Source organism: Limulus polyphemus, unplaced genomic scaffold (assembly GCF_000517525.1).
Source record: "Limulus polyphemus unplaced genomic scaffold, Limulus_polyphemus-2.1.2 Scaffold1058, whole genome shotgun sequence".
Lineage (NCBI taxonomy): Eukaryota > Metazoa > Arthropoda > Merostomata > Xiphosura > Limulidae > Limulus > Limulus polyphemus.
The window spans coordinates 258,779-283,924 of record NW_013666668.1 but is presented as its reverse complement, the minus strand read 5'-3'; the positions used below and the strand labels follow the sequence as shown (position 1 = coordinate 283,924).

At 35.3% G+C, this 25,146-nt stretch overlaps 1 protein-coding gene across 7 annotated transcripts in view; it reads left to right on the top strand.

Moving 5' to 3' along the window:
* The window catches only part of LOC106461918 (malonyl-CoA decarboxylase, mitochondrial-like), a 117,031-nt gene that overhangs the window by 51,524 nt on the left and 40,361 nt on the right, over positions 1-25,146 (top strand). For 6 of the 7 annotated variants that reach the window (XR_002611107.1, XM_022389013.1, XM_022389011.1 and 3 more), the window contains exons 5-8: positions 8,290-8,445; positions 16,753-16,917; positions 17,360-17,486; positions 23,233-23,385. Coding sequence is in view for 6 of the 7 variants with exons in the window: in XM_022389013.1 (XP_022244721.1) it covers positions 8,290-8,445; positions 16,753-16,917; positions 17,360-17,486; positions 23,233-23,385 (601 nt within the window). In the remaining variant the exon portion in view is untranslated. Of the gene's footprint in view, positions 1-1,073; positions 1,690-8,289; positions 8,446-16,752; positions 16,918-17,359; positions 17,487-23,232; positions 23,386-25,146 lie in introns of those variants that run through there. The other variant, XM_022389014.1, reaches the window with a different exon arrangement.

The following is a 25,146-nucleotide window of genomic DNA, read 5'->3' as shown; positions in this document are numbered from 1 at the left end:
CAATTTTGTTTAGTTGCAGAGCTATCAAATAGAAAATCAGCCCCCTCCTGCCACACCCACCTGTCACATCCTCTCTTTCACAATTCATTGATAGTTCTCTCTTACGTTTCATTATATATTACCTACAACCAATAGAAAGTCAAGGTTTTCATCTATCAAATGACGTATTGTATAACATTGTTCTGAACAGATAATTGTCAATCTCACTCAGAGTAGCAACATCGTTCCCGTGGGAAAGTTGATGATTAGCTTGGATGAATTTGTAACAGCTTTTGTAGCATAGTTAGAAAGCCGGGAAGATTTTGAGGGGAAGGTAAATTTGTCTATTTTTTGCATGTTATTAATCTATATTCTTTGGTGCATTATGTAATTAAATAAAAATTGTTAAGTGCATTACTATAATTACTATCAAATATCAGGCTTAACTCTCCTCGACAATTGAGGGCAAGAAAAAAGATGATTGGGGAAGTACTTTATTTCTTGTTTTTCATATTTATTTCTTATTTATTATTATAAAAGTAACTAAAATTAAAAGTACAGATCTTTTAAAGTTATTTAAGACTAGATTAGGTAAAATAAGTAATAATAATAATATAATTAAAATGGTTCATGAGGCACGCGCACGAGCAGCTCATGGGAAATGTAATTCGATAGCATAACGTGAGCTGCACGTTCTCCAAGTGATTTACAACTTATAATGGTGCAGGTAGTAGTAACACTTAGACACAGTTCAAAGGGCAATAAAACAATAAAATTTAATTATAAATAGATGGATAATGTTACAAACTTAGAGCTACTAAAGATAAACGAATGTAGTTTCATGTTACAATTTGAAATCCTTCCAGAAAGAAAAAAAAAGGTTAATTTAGGTTTATTTCTATTTTTTTTTGGTTTGTATGAGGTCGGTCGAACTGACCTATCCCGTTTTGAGACAGGGTAGAGAAAATAACAGATAAGCTATAAAGTTTTAGTGAAAAAAAAAAACACTCGAAATGCATTTGGGAGGTTTTAGGGATTACACAAAGGAAATTTGAGATTTTTGAGATGACCAAAAGTAATTTTGATTTTAACATGAAAATTATTTAGCACACGGACTATTCAAAACAAATACTCAGTATATTCATGGACAAATGAATACTGTGTTTCACATACTCTGTTCCATTCCACATATGTTCTCCTTTATCTGATTCACTCTTTTCTGCCCAAAACTTTGGTGACTTGTGAGGAACATTCTTTGTTCATGCTGATTTCCCTTCCCTCCATTTCCCACCTTCATTTTCGGTCTGATCCTGATAGACTTTTGTGTCCCATCTGTGCTCTTTGTTGTTATATTGCCCACACAGCCACCTTCTGTGGTTTCCAATCCCATCTTTTCATTCCCTGGAAACTTTCCTCCTTACGTGACTTTTCTTTTTCTACCCTTACATGTTAAGTTTGTCAACTTATTAGATTGGCATATTCCTCTCTGTCTCCTTCTTACCACAATTTGTTCTAGGTGTTGTCACATCCAATATGGCACCTTACCTTTTCCCTGGCATCTCATCTCCATCATCTTTTGGAGGAAATTCTTTATATGGGCATGTGGGCAACACCTCATCCATTCATCTCCCACTACCTACATTGGATGGCTATATCTTCCTTATCTGGATACTGCTTTCCACCTGTTGCCATCCTTCAAACATCAATTTGGTAAGTTATAGTTTTCTATGTAGTACTTGCTTTTGCTTACAGTGGAATGTCCCTTTTAGGTCTAGGATCCGTGTCAGTGGCAAGCCTTGCCTGTCCAGCTGTGCAACTTATCTATCCATTCCAAAAATCTGCACTGTGCAACTGACCATAAGTCACACCAAGATATATTATCTACCACTTAGAGACTCAGTCACTCCACCTCCATATAGTGGGTCCCAAAATTTGATGGTATGTGGTCCTGGCTCTGATCATCCTGTGGATTGTGGTTACTTAGGATGTATCCTGGTGATACATGTGCTCCAGCCTCTGTGCAGTCCAATCCAGATGATGATATTGCATGGGTTACACACAACTACTCTTGATGCTCCACCTCATTGGGGTTGAGCCCAAGAGGATGATGTTGCTTGGGATAGTTTTGCAAGGGTTGTATGGGACGTCCAATCAAAGTTTTCTTCAGGTGGAGGCTAATCCCAACAATCTCGATGTATACCCATGGCCAGGGTGTTCCACAAGAATTCTAGTAGATTTCCTCATGGTATTTTGCTTTATCCATGTGCCCATTTAAGACCGTACTAACCCATGGACTTTCATGGGTAAAGCAGAAGGGGATTGTTGCACATCAATTGAGTAAACCATGGGTGGTGTGCTTTACAAAATAGGGTTTGTGTGGTCACCCATTGCGCTGTCTCCTGTGTTAGCATTCCTCCAAACTCTCCACCACATTTCTCCCCTAATTCCTTCTAATGGAGTATGGGAGCCCTTGCCACTTTCCAGTTCTTAGCAACTGGATTGGTGGACTGTAGAGGCAACCTCCTGAATGTAATCACTTCCATTCAGTAGAGAGTGGTGCAGTGGTGTTCTTTCAGTGTAGATGGTGTAGATCCTCCAATTGAGTACTCCACCTTTGTGCAGAGGGCCCCAGAAGTTGATGTTGCACATCCATGCACTCCAGCTTCTCTGCAGTCCTATCTGGGGGACAATGCTGGGCATATATCACAATAGTATATTCTATGAATTTGAGCAGATCTTCCATATTGCAGTTCACCCCTTTGATTGGGATCCCTCACTCTACCATAGACTGGATGTTAATTCCCAATTAGTGGTTTTGGATTAAAGTTTGACCAATCAACATAAATCCTCACACATGTTGGTCATGACTCCTTGTCTTACTTCGGTCATGGGTTTAACCTTATGCACTCCACCTTTGTGTGGTGAGTCCTAGAAGTTGATGTTGCACATATCAGTTCAATTGGCTACAGCTCTGTGGTTGCTTGAGGTATCTGGCTCAATTATCCTATCCAGACGATGATGTTTTGCAGTGCAAATGTTGTCCATCTGGTACTTCACTTCATGGAGGCTTACTACCTGAGGTAGGTGTTGCACAAAGTGGAACTGGTGCAGTTGGGTTTGCATTTGAAGTGAATCACCACATTGGCACATCCTTTCCCACCATCATTCAGTTGTTGGGTTCCTGGATGACTGGTGTTTTGTTGTGGACTTTCACACACATGTGCTCTGTTTAGTCAATTGACATGGAATTTTTCTCCTTCCATTCTACTGAACTTGACGTGAAGAAGGTGGGGATCCTCCTTCTATCACAGATTGGATTATGTGTGGCAAATTCTGCCTGATTTTGGACTAGATTTGACCTGTCAGGTGTGGTCTGACATGATTTAGCCACTTTACACAAAGGGGCACACCATTTTACCTTTCCCCACCATCCAATCTGTGGCTGAGAACCCTAAATTCATCTTATCTTTAACTATGGTGATTTCAATGGAATGTAAGATTGGAATCACTCAGATTTTTCTCATGTTCATTGGATGTGCTCCTCCCAATTTCTGCCAGTTTATGCAACACCTACTACCACACTGGACGAAGAGTGTACCTGGTACAGAAGTGGTGTGGGTATCTCACTTGTGTTCTCTCCCAACATTGGTGTACTTTGGATGCTTTCGAAGGATGCTCATCTATATTCCTCGCAGTGGCCCCTCACCTTTTTAATGTGGGATTCTAACTATTATGTGAAAGTTAGGTACCATGTCATTATTTTCCTATGCTGAAAATATGCTTCCAATAGGTACTTATCTCCTCTCACACTTCACACCCTTCCTCTTCTCTGAAAATGGTGTTTACTTTTTGCCTATTCTCGAGATGATGGTTAAGTAGAATTGAATAGAGGGAGTCATGTGCATCAAGTTTGTCACACTCCTATTCGTGGGCAGTTGTCACAGGATAATTTACATGTGAAGGTGCAGTGAACCACTTTAATCGTGGGGTAGATGGAAGTTTAAAGGCTTGTGGCCTACGAAAAACTTTTACATATAGAAGGCAGCACTGAAGAAGAATAGCTATTATGTGAGAGGAGGTAAGTACCTATTAGAAATATATTTTCAGTGTAAGAAAATAATAACTTCTGTTAGATGTTACTTACCAAATAACTTTGTTTCTGTTGTGATATACAGGCATATCACATAGTTTCTACCTTTCATAGTAATATATGAATCCTGAAAACATTTCAGTTATTAGGTTTCCTTACTGTCATGGTGGCAACACATGGTCCAGAAAGAGTTAAGTTTATAGTGTTCCAGTCACTCTCCTCTCTTCATGGTCTAGTAGCTGACAAATCATCTTCCTGCAGTATTGTGTGTAATAGGGCAAGTAGGATCTGGTTGTAAGGATTAACATGGATATATCTGCTCACTGGTTGGTGATGACATTGCTAATGACCATGGCTGACCAATGTTATGGAAAGATAAAGACCATGAGGTGATGCTCTAATCTAGATTAAGGTTATCTGAAAGTTTAGGCACATTTTCTTTATTTGGTCAAAGCAAGATCTGCTGTGCTCTGGAAGACAACAGTTTTTAGTTTCTGTAGTAACTGATCTTGTGAAAGAAAAAGCTAAAGATTATCCTAGTAGGACCAGCTATCTTGTTGTATGCATGCTCTTTTCTTTTACTTATGAGTAGTAAAGATTATGATTCATTTTCATGAATTATGTCCTGGCTTTTTATTATTCACACACATAAAGGAACTCAGTTTACGTTGTCAACTATAGAACACTCCCCTTATTTCTTGTATGAATCTGTTGTTCTTGCAGAATGCAACTTTTTTATACTTGTAGGGAAACTGATTTTGACCCAAAATACCATAAATAGAAAGATAAGGGGAATTTTGGTGCTCTGCCAAACAAGATTTATTGTAAAGCATTTGTGTAAAGCATGATTGTACTAGCCCTCTCTTAACTGTATGGTTATGGGTAAGTCCATTTGGCATAGCTTGTATGGAGAATGATAAACAGGTCAACAATATTTATGATAACTTAATGTATCTTAAAAAAAATTGGTCAGATTTTGTTAAAGATTACAAGTATTTTGTACACCAAGAATGAGATTATTCTTATCAAGTATTTCCAATAAAATTTATTAGTTATTTATTGTAGTTATTTGCACTCAGACCCTGAATAATTTGAATGCAAGGTGGTTTTTGTGTAAAGTATAAAAATACTTTTTACCATCTTTTAGTTTTCAAATTTAATGTGCATAACCCCAGAATCTTTTAAATGAATATCAAAAGTTTTTTAAGGTAAATGTTTATATATTTTTTTCACTTTCTAACTGTAGCTGTTATTATTAATGTATAGTACAATAAATTATTTAAAATTAAGACATCGGAAAAATATACAGACCTTTTAATTTTTGTTGAATAACCTTAAATATTTTAATTTGGTTATGTTTTTGATTGCATATCTTTACATTTTCACATATAGTTTGTTTTTTAATGTTTTATTTTTCCTTTCCTGTCTTTTAGCTTTGTTATTAAATGGCCATCCCTGGCGAATATTACAGTATGATCAAAAGAGATGCTTTAGCCTTCAGCAGAATGTTGTTATGCTCCCTTATTATACTAATCCTTATGAACTAAGAAGGAGTTGGGTTATATTAAAAAATTATAAACCTTTCAGATATGAATCTTAAAACATAAATAACATAATTAACTCATTAAAAGCTCATGTCATGCGGAGAAATGTGCAGAAAGGAGGTCCCATAACCATACGATTAACTTCTTGAGTTAAAAACAGCTTAAAGGGATGCTTCTACAGAAAGAAATGGAATTTTCTCAATGTAAAAGTACTCAGAACTGAGAGGAAATGTCCATGACTGGAGAGAGACGGTTGCATGAGAGTGTTTGGCCACACTCTTAAGTTGGTGTCTGAGAACCTGAAGATGGTTCTTCAGTGCATTTAAAAGGTAGGTTTGAAGTGTTTTCTAATGCAAACGGAGGGGGAGTTTCCTCCTAGTCACATAGTAGGGAGAGATGGAATCTCTACAGTTCCCAAAGATAGCTGCACTTTGGATGTAGGAAGGAGTGCAAACAAGTATTTCAATTCATAAAGCTTCATTTAGTGGAGGCTCTAGTACTGGTCTATCCCTGGAATCGGGGCAGTGTTATCACAATTGCAAGATTTAGTAGAAGACCTAATTGCTCATGGTTCCTGAACACAGATACCGTATGATGAAGAAAAAACTTTAGTTGTTTTCGTCAAGCACTACCGTCATTACTTATATAGTAGAAGATTCACCTTCCAACTGGACCATGTTCACTGAAATGATTACTAAACTCTTAAAACCCAAAGGAATAATAGCATGCTGGATCATAGCATTGCAAGAATATGACTTTTTCGTAGTTCATCACCTAAGCCCACAATATAAAAATGCAAATGGGTTATCTCGCTGCGTGGTGAGACCTTGTCCATTCATAGAGTGTCCTAATCCTGTACACCATGTGGGAGTTAAAACCTTGGCCATTTCGGCCATAGTGTATACTAACCATAGGGTGACTCCACTGTTTGCTGGCCAATGATGATGTTACTAAAGGCTACAATTAAAAGACCTGTGCTCTGGAAGATAACAGTTTTTAGTTTCTTTAGGAGTCAATCTTGTGGGAAAAGAAGCTAAAGACTATAGTAGTAAGATCAACTATTTTGTTGTCTGTGTGGATACACTTGGTGTTTTCTTTTATTTGTCAGTAATAAAGGTTTTGTTATATACACACACATATAGGGACTCAGTTTAAGTTATCAACTACAGAACACTCCTCATATTTCTTTTTTAAAGGTTACTGCTTATGTAGATGAAGGTAAGGATGTAGATTTGGGGTATCTAGATTTTCAAAAAGCATTTGAAAAGGTGCCACTTAAAAGGCTTGTAAAAAAAAAGTATCTGTGTGAGGGGATAAGTCAGCAAATTGGATAGAAGAGTGGCTGGATGGAAGAAAGCAGAGGGCTGTTACAAGTGGAGTTCAGTCAAACTGGATTAATATCACAAGTGGGATACCTCAGGGCACATTCTTAGGACCTTTGCTCTTTTTATAATAATAATCTGCTTTTTTTGATTTACATCAATGACATAGATGAACAAATAGTCAATAAATTACTTAACTTTGCAGATGATATTATGGTCTTGGGTGTTGCTAGCTGTGAAGAGGATGCTGCTGATTTACAAGATAATTTAGATCATTTAGTGAGTTGGGTAAATAAATGGCAGATGGGTTTTAATTATAATAAATGCAAGATAATGCATGTTGGTTATCATAATTTGAATTATAAGTATAATCTGGATGGAAATAACCTTAACAGTGTCATGAAGGAAAGGGATCTTGGTGTAATAGTCAATCAGTCTATAAAGCCACCCAAGCAGTGTGCTGTTACTAGTGGTAGGTCAAATGTGACTTTAGGTTGTATCTACAGAAATATTAAATACAAGTCTAAAGAGGTTATAATTTCGTTATACGGGTCACTGGTTAGGCCACATTTGGAATATTGTGTTCAGTCTTGGGCTTCTTATCTTAGGAAAGACATTTAATTGCTGGAAAGGGTTGACAAAAGGGTTACTAGAATGGTGCCTGGGATGAATAGGTTGTCATACAAGGAGAGGCTGAAATTTCTCAAGTTGTTTTCTCTTGAAAAAAGAAGAGTTATCGGGGATCTGATTGAGGTGTTTAAGATTGTAAAGGTAATTAATAGTGTTGATGCATCATCTTTTTTTTACATTTAACAGTGAGAATAGTAGGACTAGGGGACACAAGTATAAATTTTGGCAAGGTAGAAGTTGTCTTCAGCTAAGACAGTTTCATTTTTCAAACAGGATGGTTAGCCTTTGGATGTTGTAGAGGCAGAAATGGATGTTAATCACAAAATTGTTATATATTCTTTTACCAGATAAATGTTGGTTCATTTTTAATAGATGTAATTTCCAAGTATCTCTGTTAATGTGTCTAATGTATTTCTGATCTCTTTTTTTACCTCTTCAACAAACGTTTATGGATATTTATGCAATTATAGTGATAGTTGTCCTGATTTGTGATAAACTAAAATTTTCAAAATGTTTTATGATTTTCTTTGTCTTAACTTGAAGGTCACTGTCACATAAGCTGGCAATTTTGTAAGCTAATAGACTCTTTGTGAGAAATAGGTTAAAAATTACAGTTTATTTTATTTTTGTTGGTGGGCAAATATAAAATTAATCTAGAAATTAGACCACTTTCACTTTTGAGAATTTTTACATAAACAGTATTTACTTAATGATTTCTTTCCAGTATCTTCTGTCTATGTTAGAGCCTAACAAGTCAATAGCTCCAAACATAAAAGCCTTAAATAAAACACTTAGAGATCTTCTATCTCTTTGGTTCTCTGCTGGCTTCATGAGATTACAACGGGTAACATGGGACTCATCGTGTGATATGCTACAAAAGGTTTGTGAAAAATTATTTTCAAATTGGCATTAAGTGAGTTCTTAATTATCATCTGATTATTATAAAAAAATCCTGAAATGTCATTCTTTCAGTTCAGCACTATTTCATATGGAAATCATTATGTTAAATGTTACCATATTTTCATCTCACTTTATTTTGTCCTCAACTTTTGATGATGTGTGACTTGTTACAAAAAGTTAATAAAACTTCATTGTATCAATTGAGTAGTTGATGGCTTCAGAATTTTCATATGATGTGTTATGAAAGCTTCATGATACTTCTGTGAAGTGAATACGGCATGTAATGGATTAAGTAATATATCAGAAAAGTTTTCAGCAGTAAGTGTCATGAAACTATTTGATTAGTTATAAAATATGTATCCAAGCCTTTGTTTATAACAGTCCCTAGTTTGCTAGTCTTTATACTTGTTACCTTTCCTTCCATCAGTTATATTTTTAAAACCAGACACTAAAGTATAAAAAAACATTAAGACAGTTAAAGTAACTGTTATGAATGTAAAACAACCTCTCTAATAAAAGTATATATAAAAAAAAAGTAATAAAATTATATCCTTTATACATTGTAACTAACACTATTGAATGAAAGTAATATTAGAGAAAAAGCAGAAGATATCTTACTTATGGAAAACACTGGGTGTTAGCTTTAGTTATTGTCATTGATTTAACGTTCACTGAGTAATGTTAACATCAGTACAAATATGTACATAAGCAAATATTTCCATAATCTTCTGTAAAAATTTCTTTTGCCAAATAAAATCCTACTAAATGACTCTGACCATGTAACTAAATAGGCTTGCCATCTCTGATAAATTTGTACTACAAGTTTTGATATTTAGGTATAGAGTCAAATAGCAGGAAAATGTCAGTAATGCAGCTAAAAATCTAATGTTTATGAACAACTGAATCATGCAATAAATAGTTAGAATATTGCTAATATAATTGAACTAGAACTATGCTAAATGTAATGAAAAAAAAATATTATACTGAACATACCCTGAGCTGTGCTTGCACAGTTAATCCTGTTTTCTTAACATCTTTAATTTGACAAAACACATGGAACAGGCAACAGAAAGTCATAAGTAAAGTTAAATCTTTAGTAAGGCCAAAAAAGTTCATTGATAGTAGTTAGACTTAGAGAAGGAAGTCACAATAATGGTAAATATGACAAATTAATTAGCAAAATTCAGTGCAATTTAACTAATTATACAATGTTATGTTACATATGGAACTGTTATATAGCTAGTATTAATCGTTTATAGTAAGAGTTTAAACTAATAGTGGTTAATGCACTGAAGTGTTTCAATATTACATTAAACAATTTCTCAGAAATTAAAGTGCAGACAAGAAGGTTTGAAAAGGTTGTGATATTTTATAATACATTTTAACACATAATTTGTACAAAGAACATTTTTGAGTTTTCCACAAATTCAATGAATTTGTTCTTGAAAATGCAATAGGATAAACTTCAATAGTGAAAAAATGTGAGTTTATAAGCTTTGTACAGAAACTCTGATAATTTATAATTCATTTTATTGAATTAAATAACCTGTGAGTAGTAAACACAAATTTTGCACAAATCTACTCAAGAGCTATCTGACTACCTGTCCCTAATTTTGAAGTGATAGATTAGAGGGAAGGTAGCTAGTTAACACCACCCACAACCAACTCTTGGGCTGCTCTTTGCCAACAATTATGGGACAGTGTGTCACATTATAATGCCCCTATAACTGAGAGGATGAGCATATTTGGGAACAGTATTTGAACCTGCAATCCTTATATTGCAAATCAGATGCCCTAACCACCAGATCATCTCAAACCTAACTTGTTTGGAATACTTGTATTTGAAAATGGAAGGTTTGCAACTTCAAAGTTGAAAAATGACCATTTTTATGAAAACTATGAAACTCAAATGTCTGTTACAGAAAGCTTATAAACTTTTTTTGTTATTGAACAGCTAGAGACAAAGGAGTTTTGTAATTTGTTACAAAATGCATGTCAAATTTTGTTGTTTAAAGTGAATTGTGAGTGACATGGGACCAGTCATATGGTATGCCACAAGAAGTTTATAAAAGTTAGAAAATAATATGAGGATGGTACAGTTTGGATTGCAAGATACTTGTAAAAAATCATTCTTTTAATTGGATAGTAAGTGCCATAGTACTCATTATATGACATGTTACAGTAGGTTTGTGACATACGTCTCTCTGTACCCAGCAGTATGTGACATTGGGCTTGCCATGTAATATGTTGTATGTATTATTTGAAACTTCTTTGTTTCAGCTGATTGGTTCATAACATGGGAGTGGTTATGCAATTTTTTAAAAACAGTTTGTGAATTTTTTTTTTATTTTCACTTCAGGTATAAGTGACATACATTTTGCTATGTGTTACTTTAAGAAAGGTTTGTAAAACTACACATTCAACTTGGCATTTGATTAGTCATTTCTTTGTCTGTTATATGTTATAAAATGTAAATTAAAGTTATTGCAAATCAACAATGTATGGGTGGGAATCATTATGCCACTAGTTAAATAAATTTTCTGAAGCTTCTCTCGTAAAATTGACTGCAAAGTTATGGGACTCATTATGTTGTATATTACAAAATGATTTTGAAACATTTTGTCCCTGAGTGGGACAATGTTAAGTCTATGAACTAACAACACTAAAATCTGGGGTTCAATTCCCCATGGTGGATACAGCAGACAGCCCAATGTAACTTTGCTCTAAAAGAAACAAACAAATTGAAACTTTTTAGTTATATTATCTTTTAGCTTCTTAATATGGGCAAACATTTACGAAAGAATAAATTTTTTCAGATTAAAGAATGCTGCAGTAAGCATACTTCGAAAACTATACTACCTCACCTCACCCAAAGCTATCTTGACCTTTATTTGCTCTCTAAGCATTGCTAAAATTTTCAATAGCACCCCAGTCTATTATACCCCTTCATTTTTGTGCCATTACAGCAACATGTGCTGATTATGTGACTACCCTCTACCAATCATATTGCACCATCTATATTAGTGCAGATAGCTCTCTCTACAATTGTAGCACAATCCTCACTTTTGAGAATTGACAGATACAAACCAGAAACACTGGCAAATCATTGGGGAGGAAGTGGGTTAGAGAAGGTAAGTACCTATTAGAAATACATTTTCAGTGTTAGAAAATGTTAACTTCCGAAATAGTACTACCTTCTCTCACCCAAAGCTAGAACCCCACATTGCAAAGATGAATGGACAGGTAGCTCCCTCTACCATTGCAGCACAATCCTCACTTTCTCGATTGGCATTCTAATATATAGACATGTATTTTAACTTGTTCTCCATGTGACAGCAAAATTTTGACTATGCTTGAGCACAAATATATATCAATTTTCACTTCTTGCATTTGATTTCCATTGTTTCTAGTCATTTGTTTTGAAATGTTTTTGTTTTCTGAATTATACCTTGTTCATACAAATTCATGATTTAATATGGTGGATGATGATATTCACACCATAAGTATACAATGGTTCTGACACTAATCCCCACGTCTCTGGGTCGGTGATGTCTGCTTGGGAAGCACAGGCTTCAGTTCATGGGGAGTTCGTGTCTTATATGTGACTGGCGATTTTTTCCTCTCAAGTTAAGATTTTTGTGCAGAGGGATAGAACTACTGTGTGTGGAAAGTTTTCTTTCTATGGCACTTTCCCCTGATACTATGCTTCCTCTTAATCCGCTGGGTTAGGTATTGTTCCTTTTTCTAGTAGATCTGTGGTAAGTTTTTCAGTTTATATTTCTTACTCCCCATAGGTATACCCATGTTCAGTGAGTTTATGTGAGCTAGTGTGTATGAATCTAATTTCTGCACTCCATAATTTAGGTCATTCATGTCTTCTCTGCTCAATGTTGCGTAAGTTAGATTTTTATATTTATTTTACCATCTAGTTTACTTTAGTTTAAACTTGCATTTGGAGTTTGTTTATTCTTTTATTTTTGTTTAAATTTTTACTTTTTTTTTGTTGTTAATGTTATTTAATTTGTAAGTTCCTTTTTCTTTATTACTAGTCACATTTAATTGGGCATTGGTTTTTGAGTCAAGCTTTGTTATGGTTAACTGGTGCCTTTTTATTCTCATGTTCTTCTGGGTAAGTTTGTTTTGTGTTCTTTGTCTTATAGATTCTCTGACAAGCTGCTCAGGTGGGGTTTCTCATCAAGTTGGAGAAGTCCTTTATTTTTTGGGGATTCTCTTCACTTCCTGTCTTGGTTGAGCCCAGTTTTCTCCACTTCAGCTCCAGAATATGAAGCAGGCAATCCCAGTAGCCTTAACTTCTCCTTCTCTCTCTGCATGAGAGGTTTTATCTCTTTTGGGGATGTGGATTTCTCTGGAAGCTCTCATTCCCTTGGGTTAGGTTCACATGCATTCCCTTCATTGGATGCTTCTCAACCAGTGGAATTTCCACCACGATCCCTTGGACCATCCCATATCTCTTCTATCTGGGATCACAGCCGACTTTCCTTGGTGGCTTGAAAGGGACATAACCACGGTGGGAGTTTCCACATCTCATCTGTTCACAGATGCTTACTTGGTGGGTTGGGGGGCTTTCCTTAATTCTATAGAAATTTTGGGTGATTGGTCAGTCAAGGGAGTTACTTTCCATATCCGGCAACTTTTGGCAGTTCATCGAGCTCTGTATCATTTCTTCCCATTCCTTTGGAGGAGGATGGTTATGGTTCATTCTGACAATTCCACTGTCATCAGCTATATCACCAAACAAGGGGGAACCAGAGCCAGATCTCTGTCTTTAGAGACTCTTTACTTCCTGTACTATGCTAATGACCATGACATGATGGTTCTGGCATGTCATGTTCCTGGAGTTATGAATCTTGTGACCGATCTCTTATCACATCCAAACCAGGTTCTATTCATCCTCTGGTACTTCTGTGGGTATGTTCTCAACTGGGAACATTGCATATATATATGTGTGTGTGTCTGTGTGTGTGTGTTCCCACTCACTGGATTGTTAAACTTCCTTCCTTTTTAGTTTCTAGTTCCTCAGCCTTGGGGATGGATGCTTACAGTCAAGATTGGAGGGGTTTTCACCTATATGCCTACACTCCATTCATATTCCTCTTCTGTATCTTTTCCCTTATACAGACCACTCCTTGTTGTGTTCTGCTGGCTGCTCCATATTGGTTGGTTTCCTCTGCTCTTGCTCTTACTGGAGTAACAGCCCCTGCTTTTTTCTCTGTCCTGATCGCTCCTTCGAGAAATACAATAGGATGTTTTTCATACCAATGTTACTACACTTCATCTTTATGTGTGCATTTTGTCTAGTCCCGTAACTCAGCTCAGGGACTTGCCCCTTGTCTATGTACTAGAGGCATTGGTCTTGCTTCTGAATTTGGTCTATTTGCCATGGCTTCCAACCATCCTGTTCTTCTGTTCCTCATCTGTTCCAGTTCTTCATCTGGTTGCTTGATCAGAGTTTGTCTGTTTCAAATGTAGCTATTTATAGGGCTGCCTTGTTGAACACCTTCTGTTATCTCACTTCTGGAAAGTCTTCTCTTCCCTAGTTATTTCCCTCCTTTTCCATTCCTTTCCTCTAATCCATCCAGCACATTCCTGTGTTCTGCCGGATTGGGATCTTATTGTTCTTCATGTCCTGTTCGTTTCTCCCTATGAATCCATTGCATTTTGTTCCTTGTATTATTTTTCCCTTAAGACCTCATTCCTTCTCCTCCTGATAGTTATGCCATCCTTTACCATTCCTCATGTCCAGATCAGGACATCAGCTGCCTGGGAAGGTTGTTTTGCCTTTTCTCCTATTCCTTTACCTTCTGTTTCCCACCTGTATTCCTGTTTGGATCCATATTATTTACTTTGTCCGGTTCATTCACTGCTATGTTATTTGGTTCATACTGCCTTCTTTTGTGGTTCTTGTCTAATTCTTCCATGACATACCTCTGTTTCCCGTGATCTTTCACCTATTATGCATTATGGTTGGGTTTATTAACTCGTATGACTGGCGTATTTTGATGTGTCCATGGAAGGTCGCTGTCTGCATAATGTTTCTTCACAATAAATTTGTCATCTAACTAAGTCTTTAGCTTCTCGAAACCGCTGTCTTTTGGTGGGGATTGTTCAGGCTGGTATGTGGACAACTTCCAATTCATTTGTCGCTCTTTCTCTGCACTACATAGCTGTGTCTTCCTCCAATGGCAATTCTATACACTTCTGTTCACCTTTGACTGGGGTAAGTTGACATATTAATATTTTTTATCTTATTTTGTTAATATACATCATATTTCAGGATCCCACCCAGTAGTGGATATTGTCTGCCCAGATATGCTGAATTTTGTATTTTAATACAAACACTGGATACTTCTATAATGCTCACTGTGGAGATAGAGTGTTTCTGTAAGACCACTGGCCACTTATCTGGCATTATATATATATATATTTTATTATAACTGTATCATATATAAAGGACTGTCACTCATGGACTTCATAAGTAAAGCAGATAGGGATTTTTGCCCATCCCTACTGATCTGTGATTCTTACATTCAAGGTCTTTCAGCTTTTCAAAATAGGGAAATGCAGACACCCATTGCACTGTCTCCAGTGTGCCATTCCTCTGGACTCCTTAATGCATATCCTCCCTCTTTCTTCTAGTGGAGCATAGGAGTCCTTGCCACTTCCAGTTGCTGGAGTGGTGGACCATGGAGGTTTCCTCAGGAGTGGGATTTGTACAATAAAACAAACTTCATAGTCATATGTACCCACTCTGTGAGAATTGGCTATTGTCATTATATTTAATATTATACATTATCACAATATACTCTATTCAAGGCACTTATCCCTGATATTTTTTTTTGCCTGGGTTGACCAAACTTATTAATCGTGAAATAAAATTTTTATGCAAGGTGCTTCCATTGGATGTTTTCTGCCTGGATGGACTTTACTTGACATAATCTGATGTATACCAAGGTGCTTCCCCAGGATGTTTTGCCCAAGCTGACCACACTTGGCTATTGTAATATGTATCCAAGGTGTTTCCCCTGGATGTTTTTCGCCTCGGCAGACTGCACTTTTTGATCTTACAAATTATACAAGTTATACTGTTGTTTTTGCCCAGATGGACTGCACTTGGCATAATCTGTTATATCTCAAGGCACTTCTCCTGAATGTTTATTGCCTGGGCAGACCACACTTAGCCTATTCATATACAGTCCTTTAGCCCTAGCCACATATTCATATATCTGATTACAGGCACCATCTTGAAATCCAACTATTATTATGTAACGTGCTCATGCTTGTTACATATATGAATGTCTTATGTACTCTCTGTTGTTCATGGGCAGAACCTGTATTACATGACATGATGCCCGTCTATTAAGTTCTGCCTTATATGTCTTCCTTTGTTCATTACCGGGCAAAGAGCATATATGTTCCAGAAGTAGTGCTATACCCTACAGGTGTACCTCCTTTTATAATTGTGGCACACCTGTTCTTTTTTGACAGTTGTTCTCAGCTTGTTTGATTACTTTGTGCCTTCACCAGCCCCTTCACTTTTGCAATGTGGGATTCTAGCTTTGGGTGAGAGAAGGTAGTACCATTTCGGAAGTTAACATATTCTAACACTGAAAATGTATTTCTAATAGGTACTTCTCTAACCCATTTCCTCCCCTTCCTCCCCACTGATTTGTCAGTGTTTCTGGTTTGTATCTGTCAATTCTCAAAAGTGAGGATTGTGCTACAATGGTAGAGGGAGCCATCTGCACTAGTATAGATGGTGCAATATGATTGGTGGAGGGTAGTCACATAATCAGCACATGTTGCTGTAATGGCACAAAAATGAAGGGGTATAATAGACAGGGGTGCTATTGAAAATTTTAGCAATACTTAGAGGGCAAATCAAGGTCAAGATAGCTTTGGGTGAGAGGATGTAAGTACCTATTAGAAATATATTTTCATTGTTAGAAGGGGTTAACTTTCAGTATAAAGAAATGTGCCATATTCTTGTGTAATTTTTTTTATAACCTCTTTCTATAATTCAAATTACATAGCATGATATAACATATATTATTTCAAACTTCATTTTCTTGAGTCAATTGATCATGACGTTTGTGATGGAGTGTTTTGCAAAAGGTTTGTGAAAGTATATTTTTCCAACTTATGAGTGGGTGTTTTACAAAAGGTGTAATATATGCATAATCTGTTATGAGAGTTTTTAGTTGTTGCTTGTACTAGGATTTCTTATGTTCTACATTAAATTATTATTATTGATTATTAATGCCATTAGATATCAGAATATGAAGCTGTCCATCCTGTTCGTAGTTGGGGAGATCTGAAACTCCGAGTTGGTCCATACCGGCGTTGTTATGTCTTCACTCACAGTAGCATGCCTAAGGAGCCAATTGTTGTTCTTCATACAGCATTAACTACTGAAATATCAACTTCTATACAGGTCTGTAAGATTGGCAAAGTTTCACCAAACACTTATTTTTTAATGGCTTATTTTGAATATTTTGTTTTAAAGTTAAATATTGAAACCCTAGAAATAATATTATGGTTGGTATTATCATTTTAAAGTAAAATACATATTCTGACCCTCATTTTTTTGAGCACTACACTATAAAGTCAAAACTATATCCACTGTTATATGAACAATACTGTTAAACGTTTTTATTAAATATTTTGGCCTTATAAATTAACACAGAAGTTTAGTGGCAAAGTTACTTGTACTTTAAATGGTGTTTTTTACACTTGAACTGTGTTGTATGGTACATGTTAATAATATATATATTTTTAATTCTGTTAAGTAAAACAGACTTTGATACCTTATTGCTAATGTTTGTCTGTAGGGTATTGCTATTTTTGTTGAGTACTTTCTTTAATCTTCTTTTCAGTCTATTGTTAATCATGCACATCTTCAGTTGGAGGAAAAATTGTTTCAGCCTTTGAGCAAGGATGTTGTAGAAGATCCTAAAAATATTCATGCTGCTGTCTTTTATTCCATATCTTCAACCCAGAAAGGTTAGTTATATTCTTTTATGTATCTGAAGATATTAAAATACTGTAAGTTTTTTGTCTCCAGGAATACATTTACTCATTAAGATACTGATTTAGTATCATAATAAAGTTTATGCAACTGTACTCCAGATACAGTTATGGAAGTTAATCCATTTTATGAGGGAACCATCATAAGCTCAGTTCAGATTTAAAATAAAATGATGTGAGATAGAGAAAATAAAAATATAATAATTTAATGATAAGTGTTCTTTGTTCAAAGTGATAAGTATTTCTTTATTATTGCAGTTGAAAAACATCTATCATGTTTTACATTCTAAAAATTAACCATAAAAGTTAACATTATTTAAATTATAATATTGTAGAGTTCAATTTTGTTGTAATTTATCTATAATTATGTATTGGAGAATGAGATTTGGCTACCATTTTTATTGACAAATTGGCTATCCACCCATTTTGCTCCAAACCAATGGGAAAATCTTTGAAGGGGTGCTGGCACTAGTAGACTCAATCCAAAATTACCTTGTCTATTTTGATGTTTACTCTAAACTGAAATCAGTATGTGAGGCTTTTTTAGCTGGCTGATTGATGGATAGCTGATCAGGGTTTTTGAATTCAAAGGTATCCAAGTACCTTTTCAAATTGAATTCCTAAAAGTGCAGTAGCAGACAATCATAAAAGGTCAGATTAGAGGTAGGCTTCAAATCTTCTGCCATCTACTTTAGTGATTAGTGTTTTTTAGCCATTTGCTTAGAATTACATAGAATTGAAATTTTTCTTTCAACTGACAATATTTTTGATGTGAAATCAATTAGATGATTTCTTAGTTTGAGAGAAATATAATGCATATCTACCATTACATTACCTTGTTCATTTATTATCCAAAATTTACTGTAAAAATGTTTGTTACAACACATACAAACTCAAGCAAGCATCTATTTGCTTTAGAATTGGAAAATATGTAGTAACATATGTAGAGGTTCATGCATGAATATACATAATATTTTGTATGTTTTTTAAAAGACTCAGTTTGTAAGTGATTAGTCAGTAATGTTTCCTAGTGGAAGCTGATTTATTCAAGTAGTGCTTCAATACTTTATGAAATGACCAGCTTTTTATTAACTTGTGTAATTATTTCAGTTATAAACACAAGTATATGGTATCTTCTGAATATTTCATAAAATGATCAGTTTGTCTGTTTACTGGTGTGTAATTTTGATCAGTGAAATTTATGGCAAAAGTTCACTGTTTACTGATCATCCCAACAGTAAATAATATGAATATTTAGTACCCTATATTTGCCTAGAATGCACCAGAGAACATGTAGACCCCTCTGACTTCCAGGGGCCTAGACCTTTATGGGCTGGGATCTAGGACTCACCAAAAATGCTAATTGCAATTTTTAGCCCCCACATTATCTGTATCTGTATTACTTTGATGAAATTTCTTAAAGGAAATTTAGGTGGATCCTCCAAACTCGAGTTTAATGCTATGGTGCCTGGCTGGGTGAACTTGTTGTGTCAAGAACAAAATTGTACTATTTAATTAAAAAAATGATAGAAAATATAGTTATAATTGTTCTTTCACATATTTTTTCAATAATTCCAAGTTGAAATATATTCATTAAAAAAAGTTGGTTTATTCAATTTTATAAATATAAAAAGAAGTGCTAATTTTAAATTGGGTTGATTTTAGCCCTGAACAAAAACATTAATGTTTGTAAATTTCCTGAACTTTTTTAATATGGCTCTCATAACCCCTAGGAAAAAACTTGAATAAAGTGGCAGCAATTCAAACATTGTAACTTCAATACAAGTGTGTAGTTTTATCAGTTTTAACAATTGCTCTTTCTCAACCTTGGTTGTCATTTTGTTATGTAAATTGCTTTTGTCTCAACTTTAAAAAGCCATAGGCAAGTGACCTAAACACATAATGAAAGCTCTTTTTTTTCTTTTTTCCAACTGTATAAGCCAGTTTGGTTACCAGTTCAGTGAAGATGTGTGAACAAATCAAAATAAAGTCATGAAAGTTTAGCTTGGTAATGTGTTGCTGAAAGAAAAGATACCTGTGAACTTCTACCGCAATTACAGTCTTGATTGTTTTTCTTAAAGCTTGCAAAAAGTTTGATTTACTGTATCATTTTATACTTCATTTTGAATTATGAGACAGTTCCTACAGAGGAAAAGAAATATATTTTGTAATTAGATCATTTTGCATTCTATTGTATCAAGTTCTGTTTCAGCCTAAGTAACTGCTGGAATGGACAAAGAAAATTGACAAAAAAACAGATGTAAAAATATAAATTGTTATACAACAGATTTAAAACTTATTAAATATATTAAAACAAGCCTTCTCATTAACAGTGAAAAAGTTGACTTGCTTATAATTTTGGTATAGAGAGAAAGTTATTTTTATTACAAGTCAATGCTTGTAAAAACAGTGAAACTGCACATGGTAAATTGTACATTACCAGTGAAGTGAGTAGTGTTAAATTTAACTAATCTGGTAGATGTTTTCATTGAGTACAGTTTAGAAAGAGAACAGTTTCAATCCAGTAAAAGTGACTGGCAGTCCATCACCTAAGAAAGTACACATACTATGTTTATGTTTACCATTACAACAAAGATGGTGCTTTTATTTTTTCATTCTGTCCAGTTTCTATATTTCATTTGTACAAGTGCTTGTCTTCAAAGAATCCTTGTAATAGATATCTTGTTAGACCTCCTACCCCATTGCTCTCAAAATAATCAATTTTACCTGATTATACTTTAAGTTTTAAAAGAATGTAGGAAAGAATAAAAATCAGTAATTGAAACTTAAAACAAGGGTAAGCATTTTTAATTGTTTCTTTAAAGAACATTTTACAAAGAGTTATTTTCAAATTTGAAAATCTGTAAATTCATGCCAATATCACATATAAAAATTAAAAAATACATAATTTATTGAAAGTTCAACTCAGGTTTCAAACAGTATCTTCCAGACATTTGTGTCTGAAATACTAGAAAACAAACCATACAACAGGCACATCAAATTGATGAACTATGGTGTTTCAGAGTTAAATGAATACTTCTTTAGTACTGTAAATGTGTGCTCAATTGAGAGAAAAGGTCAGTATTAAAATACATGAAGCCAAACCCAAGTTAAACTGATGCTTAATTCAAACTTTGGAAATGTCCATCTTGGTCATCCAAAGACCTGGAGAAAATGCCCACGAAAGAGAAAGTTATGTCTCCATGGTAAAGCAAGGAGTGTGAATATACTGATTGAGACAAGATAAATCAGTGACAGGATGCCAGTCCCCAGTCTTCTTGGGAACCCCAAACAGGTGGAAGTAAAACCCCCATGAACTTGGTGGAGCTGGTTCAATAGCCTTTTGTGCAGTGAGGTCCTGAACCACCTCTGACAGATGCTAAAGTGTCGATCGAAGGATCCAGAGGAGAAGGTAAGGTAAGAGGAACACTGAAGAAGGGAGGAAGGGAGAGAAAGGAGATAACATATCCCTCCAAGAGCACTCTGTGAACCCAGACATCAGTGAGAAAAGGTCCCTATTGGTGAATGAAATTCAAGATATGAGACCCCAATGGACCCAAACCAACCACGTAGTCACCGGTACTGCTGTTGGCAGATCGTACATCATCAAGTAAATTGTTGAACCATGGCACCACAGGAGGGTGGGAAGGTCGAGGGAGAGGAACCAGTCCCACACTCATCCCCTACTGTGACAAACAAGCTACCAACTTAGTAGGGGTAGAATGTTGATGGGACAAGGCCATCCACAACTCCAAAGACATAATGCCGCAAAAACATTGCATGCAGAGGTCCCTCAGATAAGGAGCCTGGAGACAGGTCTGCACCAGAACTGCATCATGGCCCAAGAGGTCCCAACAAAAACCAACCAAGTTTGAAGCATGAGAGCTGAAAATGACAGGGTTATAGTGAAGAGCCTCTAACAGAAGCTGAAGGGAGGAAAGGTACCTTAACAGGGTCGTGAGGGTAAGATGAAGGCTAGAAAATTGGGCTTGGGTAAGTTGGACAGGGTAATCTGGGTTCGTCCCCAAACAGATAGGACCAACCACAACAACTGTTGGTTAACAAAGGGGAAGTTTGACTGATAATAAGCGAGGACGTACTGATCCAAAGTCTGTGGAGGATGAGGCATACTAACATCCTCCCCCAGTTGAGAGGCAAATTGGTCAGCGTGAACCCTAATATCAAAGGATGGGTGAAAGACTAAATAGGGTCAGGAGGTTGTTTCATGTAAGAGGGAAGATCTAGGGTCATAGGAAACAGGTGTAAAAGTCAAAACCTCACATACCAGAGAGATAAAATGGACGAGCTAAATTATCATGTAGTGAATGGGAAGGTGCGGCAAACTCCGAGGTGGGTGGGGGTGAACAAACGATCAAAATCTTCGTCATCCTGGTCCAGCTCGAAAGGCTCAGGAGGAGAGAGGTTGGCTCATATATCGCTCAATCTCCTGGCGAATGAGCTACGATATATCCTGGCTGAAACTACAGCATCACACGCTGGTGAAGTACCCAAAGTGATGACTATAACTTCGGAATTCATAAGCGGGATAAAGCAGCAAACATAAGGAAGTAATGCTTTACTAAAAATATTAACTCCACAACTGTGAAGTGTAGTAAATAAAGTTAAGAAAAATATAAAAAATGCAGAATAAAAAATAAACCACTTCAAGGTAACTGAACAATGTAAGAAAGAATGTCTGAACTCGACAGCTGCCAAATGAGAAGTGATAGTTTGGTAATAGCACGTAGAGGGAGTCACATAGTGATAGTAGTGCTCTCCTATTGGCGTAGATGTGACACATGATGATTTGCATGAGAGACTTGTTGAAACTTTGGATTTTAACAGAGGGATCATGAAGGCTTGTGGCATGCATTTCTGAAAAAGTTTGCATACAGAAGGCAGCACAAAACGAAAAAAGCTAATCTTGTGAGTGGAGGGAGAGTACCTTATTAGAATACTAATTTCACATGTAAAAAGAGAAGCAGCTTTGAAATACTATGCTTCAATAACAGGAAATGCACTTCTAATTTAACATGGCATTATGTATAGCTTCATTATTAAAAATGTTCTCTTTAATTCAGTTAAGGCTCTTTTAGTCTAAAGTGCATTTTTTACAAGAAAAACGTTTATTTTCAGCAGTAATGATTAGAAGTAATATAAATGAACTCCCAGTAGACTTGATTTACTGGAAATGAATAAAAGATCTTTCTTAGCTATTCAGCTTTATATTTCTTGTTTATGAAGATTTGAGCTAGGCACGTATCTTATTTGCTACACGTTGAACAAATTTTGTTCATAATGTCAATTTTATATCTTAGATCAATAAGAAACTAAACCAGGCACACAACTGATCTACTCAACCTTTAAATTGTTATTTTTACAAAAACTTAAGATAGGTACATAGTTGGTCTACACATTCTTTTATTCTAGGTTTATAAAGGATTAAGACAGGAACTTTATTAGTTCCCTCATCATTATATTTTAGCTTTGGAAGAATTTTTATATATGTACTGAAACTTTATTTTTAGATCTAAAGGAAATTGAATTTGAATCTTTGTTGACCTACTCATCAATATATATTCCAAGTTTAAAGATAATTGAATCAGATACATGAAATTATCTACTCACATATATTTAAATGTGCAAGAAATCGTTTTTGTATTCAAGAATTACAAAGAATTGAGCTAGTTCTGTATTTGATTTATTCAATCTTATATTTTAGGCTTACAGGGTATTGAGCTAGGAACTCAACTGATCAAACAAGCTGTTAAAGATGTGCTTGCAGAATTTCCACGAATTTCCTTGTTCTCTACACTTTCACCTGTTCCTGGCTTTCGAGACTGGCTCTTATTAGAACTTAGCAAAGATGAAAGAGGTATGTATGTATGTATTGACATTTTTAATAAATCTTATTTTGAAGGTTATGCTGAAACAAAAATCAGAAAGAAGTTCAACATAACTGACAAGTGTCATGCTTAAAAAATTATTGCTACATCCCATTTTGAAAAGCATTAACTTATTGTACTTCCTTCCAAACAAAAAATATTTTTTAAAATTTTTTTAGTGTACCAAATGTTTTCATGCAGTAACATGAATGAGATGAAAAACTTGTAATGGTTCCTAGAGAATCATGTGTATTTCTTATGCTTACTGATTTGGCGAAAGTGAATACTGGATACTTCCTCTTTGAAACTGCAATACTTTGTATTCATTTTTACTCCTCTGGTGAATATTATGTTTCATCACATGAATGAAAGCTCCAAAGTAAAACAATACTTACTATAACTGTTCTCTCATTATGCATTCCACTAAATACAATGCAGGTTAACTCTAATGACACAATATGCAATAAAGAAAAACATGCTGTAGTATTGGCCATCTGTTACACACCAAAATATGTATAATAATGCTGACACGTGAGCCACCACCTTTTTGACCTCTTATATCAGCTCTTATATACAAGTGTCCCCCAGCAGAAAGTTTAATTAACCCTCTTGCTACAGGCTTCTTTTTTGTGCATGTCATAAGGTTTTTCTGAGTTACATTCAAAATTCATTTAAACTACATTCTTATCATATAAATACATAGCTAAAAATCCAACTTTTAATATTAAGTTCTAAGTTCTTAATTTTGTAAAGCAATATTTAAAAGAATCCTGAATTTCTGGTAGTATGAGAATTATCATATTGCCCTCTAGGCAGTTATTACTCTAACTTATTTACCACTTCTCCAAGAAGTACAAAATTTAATGTAAATTACTCTTTATAATATTTTCATTGTTTAGACAAAACATATTTTTATTGCCATCAGTCTTATTTGGTTAACAGAGCCATACAATAGAAAATTAGGCCCCTATTGCCATACCCATTTGTCATATCCTCTCTCTTTCAGAAATTGCCAATAGTTCTCTTTGACATTTAATATTATATTACTTATAACTAATAGAAAACCAAAGTTATAATCTATCAAATGACACATTACATTGCATTGTTTTCTGTATAGAGAATTGTCCATTTCACTTCCAGTTTGTTCCCTGCTCTGTTGTTTGGTTTGTACTGTCTCTCTTCATTGCTTTCATTTCTGTTTCCCCTGATCTCTCTCCTATTATGCTCACATCTTGGGTTTGTCAACTCCTACACCTAGCATATTTGGATGTGTCCCTGGCTGGTCACCATCTACATATTGTTTTTTCACACCTAATTTGTCATCTAACTCTGTCTTTGGCTGCTTGACACCATCGTTTGAAGGGGATAATTTGCCAATAGGTGGACAACTACATGTGCTTTCATCACTCCTTCTCTGCACAACTTCGCTGTGTCTTCCTCGGGCAGATATTGTCTTCCTCCTGTGGTGATTCTACACATGTCTGTTTGCCTGTGACTGGGGTAAGTCGTCACATTATCACTTTTTTCTCTCTTATCCTTGCTTATACATTATATTTCAGGATCCCACCTGGTAGTGGGTGTTGCCTCATGTATGCTGAATTTTATATCTTAGCACTATACCTTTATACTTCTCCAACACTTACTGTGGAGATGGGGTACTTCTGTAAGACCACCATATGCTTTTCAAGTGATGTATCTTATACCATATATCACATTTTTTTATCAATATCTATATATATATATTTTTACGT